We start from the raw sequence: 19,836 nt of genomic DNA, 5'->3' as shown, positions 1-19,836 counted from the left end.
TATTTTCTATTTTACAAAATTATGCAATTGAACATTCAACCTACACTGAGGTTGGCTTGGTAGTTCAGTCAGGGCATTAGCACCATTCGATCCCTGGTTGCCTTGCAATTTCCATTAACCCTGCAGCAAGTTACTAAAAGTAAGATGTCATGTGTGAGAGAAAGGTATTTTAATTTCCAACTGCAGTGTGGATGTTACATATACAGTGGAACCCCGATTTTACATTTTCCCTCATTATACATTCAATCTTGATGGTCGCAACGTAGCAAAATGTTATAAAATGTTCATAAATTTTACATTTTCCAACATTTTAAATTTCTTCAGCTTAGTCGCCTTGAAAACATAAAATCGAGGTTCCACTGTATTAGAGAAGGCACAAATTAATGGGTACTGGTACTCTTCAACATCGGGCCTCTCCTGTGGTAACACTGTTGCCTCGTAATCAAGTGATGCTGGGTGGAGACATATTATGTTTCGGATGCCACTTTAAACTGTAGGTTCAGTCCCAATTAGCCTGTCAGTGCATAAAAAGTGGACTTACACTATCACTATTGCTGATAATTTTATTGATCATATATTTCTATAAATAGCACTATTTTAGTGCAACACCCCTGTGATATATATTTAGTAACATTGAAATAAGTTTTAGATATAAGAAAATTTTTAAAAACAATATAATCCTTTTATTCCATACAACAACAACACACAAAAAAATAAACCTATCTGTTACATTAAATCAACAAAAAGACCCTTGATGCATGATGTAATAAGAAACATAAATCTTTCATTTAATTCAATATAAGTTTAAAAAGTACAAAATATTAATCCACATATTACCCTCATAAGACATTCAAAACCAATTATATCTATAATTTCAGAAGGAGAAAAATATTATAAAAAAACAAGAATCATTTTGGTCCCGTTATGGCTAAAAATAACAAATTACTATTCCTTTTAAGGTTGCTACTAAAAAAGCACTGTATTGTTTGTAAACAACCCATAAACGCAAGGTGTGTATAAAAGTAATTTCCATTTAAACTCGTACAAACCCACATGCAGATTTACTTTGTCAATACATATTTTTATGCATTTACGTAGGTACAGTCTTCCCAATGAGCATTGTATAAAAAACGAACTACTGTCGAGGTGTTCTTCTGGTGCTTGGTGTTTGCCTCTTTGTTGCAACATATATGGACCACAAGAACTTGATTAGATTATCAACAAGAACTCTGAGCTGAAAAATAAGATTAAACAAACATGAGTAAATAAACACACAAAAAGACAGGTATGTGCAAGTATGTGATGACATGAAAAGTTAGTAAACAATAAATATCAAGGAAACAGGAAATAGTCGCCACACAGAAGTTTTACACTTCATGACCTGTATGAACTTCTATTTCAAATTATGTAAATGCTGTGGCATAAAAAATGGGCTTTTTAAATGCAATGGAGCTAATACTGTTTTATTTTTTAAAAAAATACAAACACATCAACAACATCCTTAAACATTGCCATTTGCGAAATATGCACAGTCACGTTTATATTTTGAAAATTTTGTCCTACAGGTGGCCACAATCTCGTCGTTGACACTCGGACAACCTGTGATGAAAATTGGCCATGACACGTCAGAACATATGAAACTCCCCGTAGCTTCAAAGTTCTTCACCCACTCCTGATTTCATTGGCTGATGGAATAAGATTAGGTCTCCCAAGATTAAAATAACGTCGATTTTCTTATCTCGGAAAGGCAATAGAGTCACCATTTTTATAAAATGCCCTCACAGCTACAGGATGTTGAGCTGCGCTCCAGCAATTCATGTCTGTAAATGGCGTACATTACTGATGCAAATGGCAATCAATAAGTATTACCAACACCAATTACAGAAACTCCCCCAACAAAAACAAAAAGACCCATTTCTATGCCACACCCTGTATTAAAGTTTCAAAGAGAATAGATATAGAAAATCATATTTCAACATTACAAGTTTTTATATTTCAAAGTAAGCTACAGGGAGGGGTAAAGGTAACTGTAATTACTGCAATTTTTACTTACCAAAGATGGGACATAATTCACATTGATGTACTGAATTACCGTGAGTATCTTCCAATTCATCTGCAAGATTGGCATAAACACTTTCCTTAAATTCACTACTGCCTGTTTGTGTGTTTTACCCTGGAAAGTTAAAACAGTGGATTAGCACAGCTTAAAATGAGACTAAATTTTTTGTTTGTTTGTATGTATGAAGGTCGTAAAAAACAAAAGCAATTCAATTGGCAAGTCAGTATGGTTCGACCAAATCCAATTGCTCCCAACTATCTACAATAATTAGTTCCTGTTCTACAAATTTCATACAAAGTAGTTGTAAAAGTTATGATATTTAGAACAGGAAAAAAAGTATTGTATTTAAAATATTGGACCTTTACAGGACCCATAACTAAATAATAACGGTAATGTAGGAAGACTAAAATATTCTTATCTGGGTTAAAAGTTGAGGCTGTAAAGGGGCACTCAGCACACACAAGAACAAAACACCGGACAACACACACACACACAGCCCTATGGAGGATTATACGGGCTGTAGGTCCAAACGTCAGAGCCTCGTTAGTCTGCAAAATGCAATTCAGGATGTACTATGTGGAAGTGGGTTTGACATTTGGGTGTACTACATGGAATTGTCACCCCTTACACCCCAAAAATTGTCAATTTGTTCTATGTAAAAGATACGTTATGATTTGCTGTATTAATAAACCATTATCAATAAACATTAATACAACAATTCTTACCTCCAACCTGGCAAGCATGTAGAGAGCAAATGCCTGGTACAAGGGTGTGAAGAGGATCCTCTCGATTAGTAATCGCTTAAGAAACGCACGAGGTGCATCTGCTGGTACAAAGGTATCTAAGGCATTATAAAAATAGTGTGGAATTGATCCCCCAAACAGAAGCCTGAAAAATAAAAATAAAAACAATTTAACAATTGCTATAAAAATAACGTTCACCAACTCAAACATCACTTCAAATAGTAGCTTGAGTGGTAGGTACTGAAATTTGTGTAAAATAGAGTAAATAAATGTGAGAGTGATTTGAAAATCCCTTACAATGACCAGAGTTCTGTACCGGCTTTATAGTTCTTTCCAAGTAGCTGCCTAATTATTCACCTGATGCTACATGAAAAATTTAGAGAACCTAGGACTGAGTGCATCGAAGCTGGGGTATCTGACCATATGGTTACACAGCATACGTAGTAGTCTGACACACAAGGATACATTTCATAAGTTAGTTCCAGTAGTGCATAGATGATAGCGATACAAACATAACCTTTAAACCCAAAAGGAACCATCACAACATGAGGTATCATAATTTCTTCAAAACAACTCTTGACATATTGTTTTGGTTTTCATTCTTTCGTTTGTATACATATGGAGGTATGACATATTTGAAATTGAATGCAATACCGGCATTGTAAATTGTTGAGAACTGTTTCTTTATAAAATAAATAGAGTTTAATTTTAAAGCATGGGCCTTTCAAATATGATGATGGCATATATACAGTAGGGGCGAGCAAATACCAATTTCAACCAGGGTTGTTAAAGGTTCAGGAATTTTAAATAAATTCAATTCCGGTCCAGGTGAGAAAATCAGCAAGTGTACATGGGTTCTGGACCATAAAGGACGTTTTCATCTGTAAGGTATTTTAATTGGTCCAGGAACCATTTTTCCAGATGAATTTAAATACGGTCCAGGAATTTTTTTCAGGATCAATTTAAATACAATCCAGGAACCATTTTTCCAGATGAATTTAAATTCAGTCCAGGAAACTTTTTTCAGGATCAATTTAAATATGATCCAGGAACCATTTTTCCGGATGAATTTAAATTCAGTCCAGGAAACTTTTTTCAGGATCAATTTAAATACGATCCAGGAACCATTTTTCCGGATGAATTTAAATTCGGTCCAGGAAACATTTTTCAGGATCAATTTAAATACGATCCAGGAACCATTTTTCCGGATGAATTTAAATTCAGTCCAGGAAACTTTTTTCAGGATCAATTTAAATATGATCCAGGAACCATTTTTCCGGATGAATTTAAATTCAGTCCAGGAAACTTTTTTCAGGATCAATTTAAATACGATCCAGGAACCATTTTTCCGGATGAATTTAAATTCGGTCCAGGAACCTTTTTTCAGGATCAATTTAAATACGATCCAGGAACCATTTTTCCGGATGAATTTAAATTCGGTCCAGGAAACTTTTTTCAGGATCAATTTAAATACGATCCAGGAACCATTTTTCCGGATGAATTTAAATTCGGTCCAGGAAACTTTTTCAGGATCAATTTAAATACGATCCAGGAACCATTTTTCCGGATGAATTTAAATTCGGTCCAGGAAACTTTTTTCAGGATCAATTTAAATACGATCCAGGAACCATTTTTCCGGATGAATTTAAATTCGGTCCAGGAAACTTTTTTCAGGATCAATTTAAATACGATCCAGGAACCATTTTTCCGGATGAATTTAAATTCGGTCCAGGAAACTTTTTTCAGGATCAATTTAAATACGATCCAGGAACCTTTCATCCGGATGAATTTAAATTTGGTCCAGTAACAATTAAAATACAGTCCAGGAACCTTTTTTCAATGAAACAATACACAACTTGGACCGAATTTAAATTGTGCGAGAGAGAAAAGGTTAAGGTCCTGCAGAGGAATCCAATAGAATCTTTTTTAGATTCCTGAACCTTTAACAACCCAGCTTTCAACCAATAACAATATTCTTACCAATTTCACCGATACCGATGCTTGAAAATTTTAACAATTAAAAGTTGTTCAAAATATTGATTAATATTTGTGGCGGAGTTTTCCATTCCAATTATAAGCATCAATTTAGCAGAGTTTTGCTATAAAATATTAAAAAATCACATCAGAGTATTGAAATACCTCTTACATAATCAACAAAATACAGTTTCTCACATAATACTGATGCAAAATCAATACAAACTATAGGTGGAATTGCAAAGTAGTAAACTAACTGTTCCTTAAGATACAGTTTCAGTACAACTCAATTGGTGTAAGGAGATGGAGTATAAGTAACGAGTTCACTCCATTATCTAAGGAATGCATGCTTTATTCACGTGAAGTAGGTATTTTTTATTGAGATTAGGAATTAAAGTATATTTTTGTCAATGCTATTAATCAAACTTTGAATCTAGAATCATTAATCCTTTATTATCTGGTATTCACCTAACTACCCTTTAAAAACTTTCTTCGTTTTTAAAACCATATCTACAGAAAAATGTTTGATGTTGGCAGCTCTTATAAAAGGAAGGAGACTATTATGACTGGAACGTGTGGTCTGTAGGCACATCTGCATTTCATGATACTATTTTCCGAAATTGAATTGATCATTGACATCTCTTTGTTTTTCTTTTCCTTGTAGCTTTTCTAAGAGTGAAAATAACTTTAGTTCCCACAGAAGTTTTCCAACTAGAACCAAGCAAATTAACTAAGGATTCAGGCCCAAGGTTGTGCTGTTAACGTTATTGATTAATTAATTATATATGTACTGTTATTACACTGAAGAATATTTTTCAGGATTTGCGAATGTGAAGCTAAACTTCAGTGGGCTGATTACATACTAAATTTACAGTTACCTGGATATTTTAAGAAAAGAAAACGTAGCAAATCATGTTTTGATTGAAACTTTATATCACATCTTCCATTACAGTTACCATAGTAACGTCAATGTTGCCAAGCACATAAACATTATACAGTACATCACAGACAGAAAAAAACATTACTGAACATTGTACATGAACGTGAACGTTAACATTTGAAGTTTAAAAAATATATATATCAATGACATATTTAAAATTTAAAATGTAGGGACGAAATATTGACTTGTGCTGTTGTTGCAGCTTCAGAGGTTGTGAATTCTTCACCGATGATATTGTGATAAGTAAACACACGCATAATCATATGTCAATTTATTACAGGTAAATATAAGTGAACTGTAAATTACACATGAAATGAAACAACGTTGCGAACGGCGACTTTTCTCAGAAGCTGGCTGTCTGAGCTCGATTTCCTGAAGACACTCAATTGTTTCTTCATTAAACTAAACACCAAGAGATGACATTAGTTGGTTTTTCACACACTGCTGCGAATTCATGTATTAGCTGTATTACAGAACACTCACAGAGTCTGACAGCCTTGTGAAGCCTCCTACACAAAATTTCAGTTATTTACATTTAAAAGTAAAAGTAAAGTGCTCCCCTGTGCTTTGCACCATGGCATGAAGGCGTATAGGGGGCCCCACACTTTCTTGATCACGGCCGAAGTTGGGGTGATGTGATCAGCACCATACTCCTGGGTGCCTTTACCCCCCAGGTACCCACTTTATGCAACACTGGGTGGGCACCGGAGCCGCTTGAACAGGTGGAAAAAATCCCAATTCTTCCCTGCTGGGGTTCAAACCTGGGTCTCTTGCATGGTAGTCAGACATCCTACCGATTGAGCTAGTTAGTTACATTATTTATAATTTTACCAAACAATCTTTCCCTAGTGAACTCCTCTTTGCAGAAGGAGGCCTGGGGCTGAAACCCTCTCTCCAAAATCTGGATTTGTAATGATGTAAAGAAATGAAGACAGGGATGGGAAAATTTAGTAGTGGCAAATAAGATGCAGCCAAGAAATTATTTTCTCTTTCCCACAGCATTCAGAGAGCTGAAAGAATTCTGGTGAAGAGTTCACTTGTTTTTCAATGTAAAAGACACCATAATACTTCCTAGCTCCCAAGCACATTTTATGATAAAAATATAACAAATTCGGAGCGAATGCAGAATATAGAGATTATCTCCAATTTCGTTAATACATATTTGGTATACTAACTAAATTTGGCCTTCTAATCACGAATCTGGAAATCGTGAAAAAAGCTGATGTAAGTTCAGAATTTTTTTTTTTTTTTTTAAAAGCTGTATCGCTTTGTTTTACGAACAAAATTTTAACTTAGGCCGGCTTTAGACGAAAGCATTTCCTTTAGCATTTTTGCTAGCATAAATGATATGTAAAACCTTCCAAAAATTTCATAACAGGTAGTACTTTACATGCAAGCATTTCATGTAACTTCTCAGCTAGCTTTTGCGATTACAACGCATAACATTTACAGCATGAAAGGCACTTCGAGTTACGCCATATATGGCAAGTGTGCGGTGTTTACAATTGGAAAAAACTAAAATATTATTCCATACTTGCACGGTAAACGCTGTAAAGTATGTACTTAATCAGTGCCATGCTTCTCTACCTAAGACCATTTAATACGAAGCGTAATTCCTCTCGGTTGAATAATTATTGTGTTCTAAAAATGTGAAGTGATACATTGTTTACATCTCACGCGGCCGCATATACAACTGCGCTCCTGATCTAGAGGTTGCTTCTGATTGGTTATGTTACTGAAAATGTTACGGAAATAGAGAAATGCCATGAAACATGCCATAAGATTTCTCGCTTTACACGGTAGCATTTTAGTCATGGCATACATGTTAAGAAAAATGCTAAGGAAAATGATTTCGTCTAAAGCGGGTGTAAGCTCGCCTAACCTAACCTTACCAGAAATGGTTCGTGGGGCTATCTGTGAATGGTTCATGGGGCTATACGTCAATGTTTTGTGGGGCTACCCGTGCATGGTTCGTGCAGCTACCCGTTCATAATGTACTGATCAGAAGGGCAAAATTGATTAATCTACCAAATATTAACAAAATTCAAGATACTACTTTCTTATCCAAACCTTACCGGAAAAAGTTTTGTGGGGATATCAGTTAAATCTTTTCCCAATGAGCACATATTGTAACAAAATATAAGTTTTGTAGCACTAGCTTCCTCACTGCCCAAGATGCCAGTTTTCTAGAAGAACGCTCGAACACTGTTGCCAAACCTACCTCTAATCAAAGTCCACATTCCACATGCTCTTCTACCTCGTGGTTCTCAACTAATGCTCTGCAAGTAACGAAGGAACGGTGTGGCAATGCTGTAGACAGCCCAACGAATGACGAATGTCACTTGTTCATATCATCAAACATGGTTGTTATGTTCATGTATGGAGAATGATTGCAGTAATGAAGAACGTAATTTTGCAACATATATAGACAGACATAAGTTTACAATTTTTACATGTGACCCCAAATCTTAACTCAGATACGTTACCAGGACTGCATGTTTAGTGAGTATAAGAAGTAGGAAAGGAATTGGAGACATTCTCTATATTGTGCATTCATACCATACATTTATTATCTACAATATAATAAAGATGGAAGCACATTATTGATTCAACAAAAATTCAGTGGGCAACTAACAACAACACGATAATAAGGGTGCTCCTGTAGTTATAATAATAATAATAATAATAATAATAATAATTCCTTTATTTAGCGGGCAAGGTTCAGCCGTAGGCTGCTCTGCCACCTAACCGTTGTCATGAGCTACATAAGAAAATATAATTATATATAATATATGATAATATATGAGTACAGATGGAAAGCTTGATTACACTAAAGAGAATTTTAAAAAAATCATATTACCTACAATTACGAATATTCTCATTTCAGTAATATTAGTCATAAGATAATATAAATGTGAAAGAACAAGAAAATATTTTTAAAAAAATATATAAATGTGAATGTTAACATAAGGTTGCATTTAAGTAAATAATAACAATAATAATTTGAAGATATTAATAAAATTGCAATAGTTACAGTTGTAGAATATGAGTGTTTTGTCGTTTGTTGAGTGCCAGTTCTAGTATGTGCTACTGTTCTGCTGCTGTTCCTGTAAAAGCATTTCTTTCAATTCAATTTTGAAACTCTTACTGAGTTTTCTGGATTTAACAATTGTTGGTAGTGCATTCCATGCTTTCGGGGCAGATATAGAAAAGGATGAGGTATATAGCGTAGTCGAATGGTGAGGAATGTCAAGTTCGTTGTGACGACGTGTCCTGTGTCTGTGAATTGTGTTGCGATTACATAATTTTTCAAATAAGTACGCAGGTTTCATGAATGAAAGATAGTGCAGTAGCCTCCTGTTGGCCAGTGTTAAAATATTATATCTGTTTAAGATGGGAAGGATGTGATCGCATTTATCCAGGCCAAAAGTATATCTGATGTATGCATTTTGTGCGATTTGAATTTTTCTGCTGAGTTTTCTCGCACGTTTGAACCCATACACAGTGTCACAGTAATCAAATAGTGGGAAAATTAAAGAATGAACTAGTCTAAGTTTACATTCTGCAGGTAGTTGATCTTGGAAAAGGTAGAGGTTTCTCAAAATAAAATATGCTTTTTTACATTGTGCATTGATGTGATCCATCCAGTCCAATGCATCGTTAACAATCAAGCCAAGATTTTTTGCTGAATTTTTACATGAAATGGTTTCATTATTAATTTTAAGTTCAATTGGCTCAACAATAGAATTTTTTTGCGATTGTTTCGTTCCAATTAGCATATAAAGTTACTTTTCAGGGTTTATCTTAAGTCCATTTGATGTACACCATGTGTAAATATTATTTAAATCGGTGTTGAGTGAGGAAATACTACTTTCTAGCGCTGTACGTCTAGTCGAAAAATACAGTTGTGTATCATCTGCATAGAAATGTGGTGTGAAAAATTTTATAACTTTATTTAAGTCTGCGGTGTAGAGGGTGAAAAGGAGAGGTCCTAAAATGGATCCCTGCGGAACCCCTGCTTTTAAAACTACAGTTTCGGAGATCTGCGAGTTTGAATTTTGAAGGAATGTTCTCTGTTTTCTACACGGGTCACTATTTATATTTTGAGCCTTGGCAACACTGATTGAAGTTAGGCGCGTTTTGACGTTTGCACGGAATCGTCTGGCATTATTGACCAATACGTACTTCAAATGTTTTGTCAATAGCTTCATTTGTGTTGTTTATGTTGCCTTGGAGATTGTGCGACAACAATAAAATGGAATTAACTCGTGAACATTTTCGTGCGATGATTTTTTACGATTTTCAACGTGGATTATCAAGACAAGAGTGCATCGATCAACTTACTTCCACATTTGGTGATGAAGCCCCATCCTTTGCCACTGTGAAACGCTGGTATAACGAATTTAATCGTGGCCGCCATTCGCTCACAAACGAGATTCACGAAGGTCATCCAAAATCAGTTGTTGTTCACGAAAACATTGATGCTGTGCAAAACCTAATACTGCAAGATCATCATGTGACATACTGTGAGATTGAGGCAACCATAGGCATTAGTTCCACCAGCATATATAAAATATTACATGATCATTTAGCTGTGAGAAAGGTATGTTCTCGTTGGATCCCACACAATTTGACAAAAACTCAAAAAGACGCTCGCGTCAATTGGTGCAAACAAATACAATCGTGGTGCTTCAAAAGACGTACATAAGATTGTAACAGGTGAAGAATCATGGATATATGCATATGAGGTGGAACGTAAACAGCAGTCGACTGTATGGGTGTTTCAAGATGAACCCAATCCAACAAAAGTTGTTCGCGCTCGAAGCACATCGAAACAAATGGTCGCCTGTTTTTTTTGGGAAAACTGGTCATGTGGCAACTGTGCCTTTAGAGGAACGTAGAACGGTCAACTCTGAATGGTACACAACAATTTGTTTGCCAGAGGTCTTCGGTCAAATACGGAAAACAAACAAACGCCATCGGATCATTCTTCATCAAGACAATGCCAGCTGTCACACATCTCGTCTAACAACCGACTTTATGAACACTCAAAAAATCGAATTGATGGGTCATCTGCCGTACAGTCCTGATTTGGCACCCAATGACTTCTTCTTGTTCCCGAATGTCAAGAATAAATTGCGTGGACAATGATTTTCGTCGGCGGAAGATGCCGTTGATGTGTTCAAAAACCAAATTATGGAGGTGTCTCAAGAAGATTCGAAAAACTGCTTTGACAAATGGTTCGAACGAATGCAAAAGTGTATTGACCATAAAGGAAAGTACTTCGAAAAACAATAAAGCAGTTTTCAATGCCAAATTCCTGTTTTTTCATTGTTAGGCTCAAAATATAAATAGTGACCCTCGTATTAAGTAAATAGGATTCAAACCACCTTACTGCTACAAAGTCAAATTTATAGTATTTGAGTTTAGATATTAACAAATCGTGGTGGACTGTGTTGAAAGCTTTACTAAAATCCAGTAATACGAGAAGTGTAGAACAACGGTTGTCAATTTCGCAAAGAATATCATCTGTAACTATTGTTAAAGCTGTTGCTGTTGCTGTGCTATGCCGTTCACGGAACCCAGACTGAACTGTAGGTAACAAGTTGTTCGCATCAACATAGCATATTAGTTGCGAAAATACAATTTTTTCTAGTACTTTAGAGAGTACTGGCAATAGGGTTATGGGACTTAACGTCATTGAAAGAACTGATCTCTTTTTTCTTTTTAAGAGGCAAGACTCGTGCTTCTTTCCATGTTTCTGGAAACACGTCTTTAGACAAAGAATAATTGATTATATGATTTAATGGAGTCAGTATATAAGGTAGTGCAATCTTTAACATCTTAGTGTTTATGCCGTCTGCTCCAACACTGTTTGATTTAATGTTATGCACTGCTTTGTGTACATCAATTTCGGTTACTGTGTTAAAACAAAATAATTTATTTTCATCGGTAAAGCTACGGCTTTCAAAGTACTCAATTTGTTGTATTTTTATTTGAGTGGGAATACTAGATAGATTGCTAATTTGCCCAAAATGATTATTAAGAGCATCGAAGTCGTGTGCTACGTTCACAAGTGAGGATAAGTTTGCATTGACATTTTTATTATCCAGCACGCCCCACTGTTTTAGTTCATGCCATGTTTCCTTCTTATTTAATTGAATAGCGCCAAATTTAAAATAGAAATATGACTTCTTTTCCTGTCGGGTAATAGTAGTTGTAAAATTTCGGAGTTCTTTGTAGTGGTTCCAATCGGCAGCGTTGTTCGTTGTTCTTGAATACGCATTAATAACTTGACATTAGGAGTTATCCACGGAACAAGCTTCCTCGTAACTACAGTCACATACATAGTAGTACACGTAGTCTGCAGTAGCATAAATGGAAATAATTCAGGGATAAAGTAAAGTCAAAGAAGACAATGAAAGTGGTCTGCTCCTGTATCAATACAACCGGCAGAAATACAGATAAATATGTACAAACATGTGATCATAAATACACCACACCAGTTTTAATAACATTAGTGATTAATTTTTAACTTGTGCCACCCACCATCCATTTTTCCACCCCCCCCCCCCTTCAACACACACACAGATATATATTTACGGTACGTATATAATTAAAGAAACTTACCCAAACACAGCAAATGCTATCAAGCCATCTTGATCAATTGATTTCTTCCCACTTAAACACTGAGATGACAAATTTCCTAGAGCAGCTAAGACACAACTGGAATAGGAAAGAATGAATTTACATTGTAAAAACTTGTGATGTGGAAACATTTTTAGGGCACGGATTCAAGTCTTGATAGAGCACAAATTTCAGCTACATTTTCAATTACAGTAGTTATTTCAAATTCCTTGCTTCATTTTATTTTTTAAGTTTCTTATTTTATTATTACATGTAAGGTTAATGGTTTAAAAGTTATGCAAGAACTTGAAAAGCTAACTAGTATCTGGTTAGTTTCCAATACAACACACAACAAATTAGATTTTTGAAAATACTCAACACTTTACATGGATCAATTCAATCAGAATCATCACCATCAATTAAGTTTCCCACAGACATACGAGATGTCTACAAAAGAACTCCGGACTTTCACATGAAATTTAATGCATGAGAAATATCAAAGTCAACTTCTATTTATAGAGAACATGAAAGAGCTTACATCGAGAATGTTTTTTTAAGCATTCAATAAATTTCAATGTGCCCTTCGTAGCTCTGCATACATTCAAACAATACTCTATCTCAATCCCCATGCGTGGCCTCCCCGATGATGCAGTGGTAGTGTCGTAGTCTTGTAATCAAGGGGTCCCAGGTTTGATATGCAGTGGAGGCACAAAGTGGTTCAGAGCCCACTTTAAACTGTAGGTCCAATCCTGATTAGCCTTACTGTGCATAAAAAGTGAACTTAAAAACACCAATTCAATCAACCCACATGTGCACCCACAAGTCAGTTGAAAGTCACTATCACTGTAGGCTAATTATCCTTTCTTACAAATGATAAAGATCACAAATCTCAGCATACGTCAATTAACAGATCTCCACATGTAAAAATCAAGGGATGTAATGCCAGGGCTTTGAGGTGGCCATGGAATTGGAAGTCCTCTTTCAATCTACCTATTAAGAAATCACAAGTCTAACATTGCATGAGCAAGACCACTTAAGGAGTGCTAACTTATGGCACATTCATACATAAATATACATTTATGAGTTCCTAAACATGCATGAAAAACAGTATGCTTCAATCTTGCTTATTTAATTTATGATTCTTTTAAATCCTGGAGTTCTTTTATAGAAACTCTGTACTAGAGACCAGCTCAAGTTTTTCTTATTGGAACACCAAAATATCCCTCTTCTAGACTGACCACAAGTAACTGAAGTATTAAATTCAGCTTCTAACGTACAATTTATAATACACTCCCACTTTTGGGCAGCTAAATAAAATGTGGTAAATACCTACCAATATTCCAACCCTAATATTTCTTGCTTCACTTCTACAATCAATCTACTGCTCTTGTTGCATTTTTCAGATGTGGAAGCAACTGATTGACAGATAGTGAATGTCACCCCACTAACGACATACCTGAATTTACCCTGTACGCTGTAAACTTAAAGTTGGCTATTTTTGTATCAGCCTAGTAAATTATTATATTATATTATTGATACATATCAAAATAAATAGAACAACAAGACTTACCTTGTTAAAGATTTTGTTCTTAAAGGACTAACATAAAGTTGCTGTAAATATGATCCTAATAGTTCAAAAATCCAATTAGCTGGCTTTGACAATGCCATGGTGACTATTCTGAAATATAGACATAAAATAACTAAATTATGTTTATTTAGACAGATTCGTAGGGTAATATATGCATGTATTTTGTAGTGACATGCATGCATGTCCACACACACACACACATGTGCATTACATACTGGTAGAGTGCAACACACATATCTTTGCCGTTGCGCAGGTACCAATTTTCATTTCGTCTCCCTCTCTCTTAGCATCACGTGTTCTACCGTGCTCGTTAACCTTCGCCATTGTTGCCATATTGTCATTCCATTCCTCGACACACTCGCGCAAACATCATTGAAAACAATTTAATAGCGGCCCAGCTTGCGGTTCACACCATTCGGCAGGGATGGTAATGTGGCAATATAGCATGGCGTAGTGGTTGCTTCTTTTATGCAGTGCATGTTCATTGGCTAGCTAGTGACTAGTGTTGCCAAATGTAAATATGAAGCACTATTTCTGTTACGGAAGGAGAAAGGCAAAATGACGGTGAGTTTTGTTGGATTGTAAACACCATACTTTTATTTTAAGTATTTGACTGGTTTAACATTGTGTGTGTGTATTCCGTGTACGTAAGTGAACGTTAAATTCCATAATGCCTTCTGTATTATTGTTCATATTTCATCACTTTAGAATTGCTCAAAAGAAATAAATTATGTGGATGCATGAGCATTTCAACCTTCGTCTCCGGCACTGGCACGTGTTCTTGTAGGAATTGTATGATGGAAGCTGTTATTTTTGCTGCTTAATGCGATGCATGTTGGTTTTTCTTTTTTGTGTGTGTGTTAAAATTGGCATGTTTTGATGGGTGACAAGTTCATAACAAAAGAAAAAGCTGCGCGGCTTATCGTCTGGTGGCAATATATGTACTTCATATTCTTGTTGCGGAAGCCGGCATCGTTTGTAAATGTACAACAAAGGCAGCCGACTGTCGGCCATCACAGAGAGGCAATAATACTGTTTAAGGAGGAGTGTTTGTGGTCCAATTGTTGCTGTTTAACACGTTCGCAAGTTACACTGTTCTACAAATTTTCACTTTTTTCTGTTACAAAAAGGAAAGTAGATCTTTCTTACTGAAATTGACCTCCTGAACACGAATTTCATTTTCTAAGATTGGCTCTTAATTTGAGTTACGGCATAATTCATGTTACCCATAAGCAATGCGTTGGCTCTTATTTTCAAGATAGCATAATTCATGTTACATAACAATTAATCATAATCAATGTGGGCATAACTTAATAAATATATTAAGAGTGCCCGCAAAAGGAGGGCAGGGAGCACTTGGGAAGAATTAATACAATTCAAATTTTGGAATTAAAGCATGAAAACATAGATGAGAGATGCCGTGAAAGACAGATGCAAATTAACTTAATGCTAGTGATGCCTTATGATAATTCTCTTAACTGGGGGAAAGCATAACTCTGTTCCCTCCACTTTAAACACTTCCGTAATCACCACCCTCATATTAGTAAAGATTGGGTACTCTCATTTCTGTAACAAAACATGTGTAGAACAGTGTTACTAGTTCTCAAACCAGTGGTAGTGTCAGTCGCGCATCACATGTCGTTGCAGTTCCAGTACCAGTGTGGACGGGCTTATTGGGAGTGAACAGTTAAAATGCCACCAGGTTCAGTAACGCAATGGAAAAATAAAAAATTGTTTAATTTTATTTGAAATCACTATGAAGAAGTCCTCTTTACATCATTTTGGGTAATTTTACACAAGGATTAGTCCACATTTAGCGGTTTTAGTCCATATGTATGTACATATAAAGCCACTTGTTAGCACATATAAATCCCAGCCCTGGTTATAATGCATGGTGTTTAAAACTTAACGTTAGAGCTGAGTTCTCTAATTTCCTTCTTCTAGGAACAGCTGACCCTCGACGCACTGTAGTGATTTTTCTATCGAGCAGATTAGCAACACTGGTTCTCCCATCCTACTGTGTCGATCGCGGCAGAAATATCTGGGTTTGACTATACTCACCAATCTGAAGAATCTTGCATTATATACCTATTATATTCTTAACTGTGTGTGTGAAACATCATTATACATATACCTAACAATGTGTGTGAACATGCTGAATGGGAAAATAGTTCTGCACAAAATATGCAATAAGTAATCAAAAAGGCTATTCACTTTTAAACAGATAAAAATAAATATCGTTGCAGATGTAGCAGTTGTGACAAGTTATCAGGAACCAGTTTCAACCGTTGGATGGTCTATTCATTACTCATTTATTTAAGGAAATTTCCAACACAGCAGAAGCAATATTAAAGTGGATTACACTAAATAGTGTTAAAGAAAACAAGATAAAACAGTTCAGTATCACAATAGCATCACTTATGCATTGGTGGTATGCCTGTTCTACACATTCACAAGATGCCTGTAAGCATATGCATATGAGGTATGATGAATACTTACAGAATCTTTGGTGCAAAACAATTTTCCCATTGCATTGTACTGGTAACAGTTCCATCTCCGCAAAACTACTTACAGAAATGAGTTTCTGTGGCATTTTCAACGTTTGTGAAGGTATTTTCCTTGAATCTATTCGACTGGGAATTCATGTATTTTTGAAGAGAAATATATCTCCGATGCACAATTGCCATTGCTCCATACATTTCATGACGTAAGCCCACTGTCAGTGTATCCAACCACACCGTTGTTTTGCAAGAAGTGAAGGTCAATTTTTTTTTAAAGCTGCATCGCATTCTTTTACAAACAAAATTTTAACTATGCTTGCCTAACCTAACCGAACCTTGTCGGAAATGGTTTTTGGGGCTATCCGTGAATGGTTTTTGGGGCTATCCGTCAATGGTTTGTGGGGCTATTCAGGTATTTTTCGGTTATGAAGGTTGGAAACACTGCATACCCACATGATCCATGATGCGACTCAAGCTGTGCCAGCCATATTGTGTGTTACGGAAGCGAAAAAAGGAAGAACAATAATTACTGTTAACGTGAAAAATTGAAATTATTTTCGTGAAAAGAACAAAATGCCACCTTAAACAAAGTTTCGCAATGCAGAATAGGTAAGTAGGAATGTTAAATATGAAGAAAAAACGAGTGAGAGCTGTTTTGCGGAGATGGGCCAAGTAATAAATTTTGCAATGACTATTAGATATCCATTTTGTGTACATATTATTGGCCTTGCAAAATTTCAAAGTAAAATACAAACTGAAAGCAAAATTCAGAAAAAAATGTATCTACTGATCCAAAGTATAGTAGTGACTGTTTCAATATAATAAATAGTACTTTCAGCCTATGTACTTTGCAGCAAGTGACTATTACTAGAAGATACGGAGCGATTTTACAATACCGGGAATTTCTCCATTTTGTTTGAAATTCTGCATACTCACTAATTTTGGCCCCCTAATCACGAATCTGCAGTTAAAATTTGGCGCTCACACGTGGAAATAGCAAAATAATCTAAATTAAGTTCTTATTTCTACACCCTCGATTTCCAAATTTTCCACCGATTCCGGGCTCCGTACCTGGGGTAATTGACCTACCGCTCCCAACCGCTAATGTGGCTCCGGCTCCCAGGCTTTCTCTATAGTCCCTGTTAAAGGCATGTTAAAAATTGGCCGGATTCACCTGCCGGCAAATAAGCGCCAAATTTTAAGTGCAGATTCGTGATTACGAGGCCCAAATTAGTAAGTATCCCAAATTTCAAACAAATTGGATAAATTCCCTGTATTGTTAAATTATACCGAAGATACTCTAGTGCTATAATTTACAGGACATCTTCAAGTATGTTAGACTGTGCACAAATTTATTTTTCTTGTAAAAAAATTTTCTGCTACTATTGCTTTCCCCGAGTAGGTTAGGTCAATTACGTTTGTTGTTAGCAGATACTTTGGTAAAATTTCAGTAACCACCAAACGTCTCTAATTCCCTTATTTTTCACATTGATACTTATGTATTCTGCTTTCCTAAGGATTCTTGAAGCTGGCATTTCGGTTTTTCCATGCAAATAATCTCAATTTTAGACATATCAACAATAATTTCACTCCGATGCACGAAAGCTGTTCCCTTGCTGTCCGTCTACTACGTGAACCAAATATTTGCGAGCGTTTCATGATGTCACAACCAGTCAGTGTTTCCAAATATGTAACTGTGTAACAGTTGTAGAACGTAAATAAATGTGTGTTACTGTTCATCATTTGTCATTACGAACTTGCGACAACATGACGTGCACAGGATGCACGGTGAAATTGCACGGCTTTGAAGATCCTGTACAATTTGTAATTCACCATGGAATTTTGAAGGAATTGGAATGGTTCGTGGGGCTATTTATGAATGGTTCATGGGGCTATCTGTGAATGGTTCGTGGGGCTATTTATGAATGGTTCGTGGGGTTATCCGTGAATGGTTCGTGGGGTTTTCGAACCCGAAAAAATATTTTTCTAATTTTAAAAACAAATTTAACTATTGTAACCTACGTGACCCTACCTAACCTAACCTTGCCGTGCATGGTTCGTGGGGCTATTCATGAATGGTTTGTGGGGCTATCCGTGAATGGTTCGTGGGGCTATTTATGAATGGTTCGTGGGGCTATCCGTAAATGGTTCGTGGGGCTATCCGTGAATGGTTCGTGGGGCTATTTATGAATGGTTCGTGGGGCTATCTGTGAATGGTTCGTGGGGCTATCCATGAATGGTTCGTGGGGCTATTTATGAATGGTTCGTGGGGTTTTCGAACCCGAAAAAAAATATTTTTGTAATTTTAAAAACAAATTTAACTATGTTTACCTAACCTAACAGAACCTAACCTAACCTTCCCGTGCATGTTTCGTGGGGCTATTTATGAATGGTTCGTGGGGCTATCCGTGCATGGTTCGTGTGTTTTTCGAATCTGGAAAGAAATACAAAATCAGTAACACCGAAGTAGGTATTTTTCTATGAAGAAAGTTGCAACACTGCATAACCACTGATCATGGACAACGCTAGTCAAGATTTCTCCGTCATATCGCATGTAACGCAAGCGAAAGCGAACAATATAAAAATACTCGATATTTCTAAAATTGACATTATTTGCGTCGAAAAAACGAAACGCCACCTTGAAAAATCCTTAGGAATGCAGAATACGTAAGTATTAATGTGAAAAATATGAAAATAAGGGAATTAGAGACGTTTGGTGGTTACTGAAATTTTAATGATACTTTATAATGGGTTACGGTTAAGTTAGTTGCAATTCATTTCTTGCATGAATATACACGTCATAATATGAAAAAACTTCAAAAAGCTGTAATTTACAAAGTTCTACTGGACCAATTTTCTCGGAAGTTCGTTTTCAAAAACTTTAAAAGATCATGTAACTGTCCAAAATAATCCTGCAAACGGAACGGCCATCATGTATGACAATAGTTATGCAACACCTAAAGTTAATGATGTGTTTACGTACTAGCATTAAAAAGAAATTATTATTTATGAAATTAAAATTGATTCATCAATTCAATGTTGTCGGCGATAAACTGAATTCCACAGCTTTAATATACCTGAATGCGTTGCAAACGATTTGTAGCCGTTGTGGAAACTAATATAAACTTTCAACACATAGTTCCAAACCCAGATCCGAAGAGAGCAATATTTTCTAGTTTTACAGAAAATGAAAAACTGTGTTGTATAAATTATCAACAGTAAACACAACTCGTAAGTAAATAACTAGTCATTCGCTCCCCGCTACTATCAGCCAGACAGTTCTGCATCTCTTAAAAATAAATCTTATGCTGTCTTTTAGAATTTCTAGAATTTCTTTATTCATGGGCGAAGTTCAGCTTGTGGCTGCTCTAACACTTAACCCGCAAAATCTACTACAATAAAAC

At 35.8% G+C, this 19,836-nt stretch overlaps 1 protein-coding gene across 1 annotated transcript; it reads right to left on the bottom strand.

Moving 5' to 3' along the window:
* Positions 1-674: 674 nt before the first annotated feature.
* Positions 675-19,701, bottom strand: LOC145992709 (peroxisomal membrane protein 2). Its single transcript, XM_083129094.1, has 6 exons — positions 19,510-19,701; positions 13,914-14,021; positions 12,347-12,442; positions 2,785-2,947; positions 2,054-2,173; positions 675-1,234 (listed from the first exon to the last, which is right to left on the bottom strand). The coding sequence occupies exons 2-6, from the start codon at positions 14,009-14,011 to the stop codon at positions 1,136-1,138; spliced, it is 576 nt and encodes a 191-aa protein (XP_082985220.1). The 5' UTR covers positions 14,012-14,021; positions 19,510-19,701; the 3' UTR covers positions 675-1,135.
* Positions 19,702-19,836: the final 135 nt, after the last annotated feature.

The sequence above is a fragment of the Lepisma saccharinum genome, chromosome 9 (genome assembly GCF_977018435.1).
Source record: "Lepisma saccharinum chromosome 9, izLepSacc3.1, whole genome shotgun sequence".
Classification (NCBI taxonomy): Eukaryota; Metazoa; Arthropoda; class Insecta; order Zygentoma; family Lepismatidae; genus Lepisma; species Lepisma saccharinum.
This window is presented reverse-complemented; position numbering and strand designations above follow the sequence as displayed.

Excerpts from the sequence above, each read along its gene's own strand:
- LOC145992709 (XM_083129094.1), bottom strand. The coding sequence starts at position 14,011 with ATGGCATTGTCAAAGCCAGCTAATTGGATTTTTGAACTATTAGGATCA. Across the intron at positions 12,443-13,913 it reads AGAACAAAATCTTTAACAAG|TTGTGTCTTAGCTGCTCTAG; the intron begins GTAAGTCTTGTT and ends TTCCTATTCCAG. Across the intron at positions 1,235-2,053 it reads TGAATTATGTCCCATCTTTG|CTCAGAGTTCTTGTTGATAA; the intron begins GTAAGTAAAAAT and ends CTTATTTTTCAG.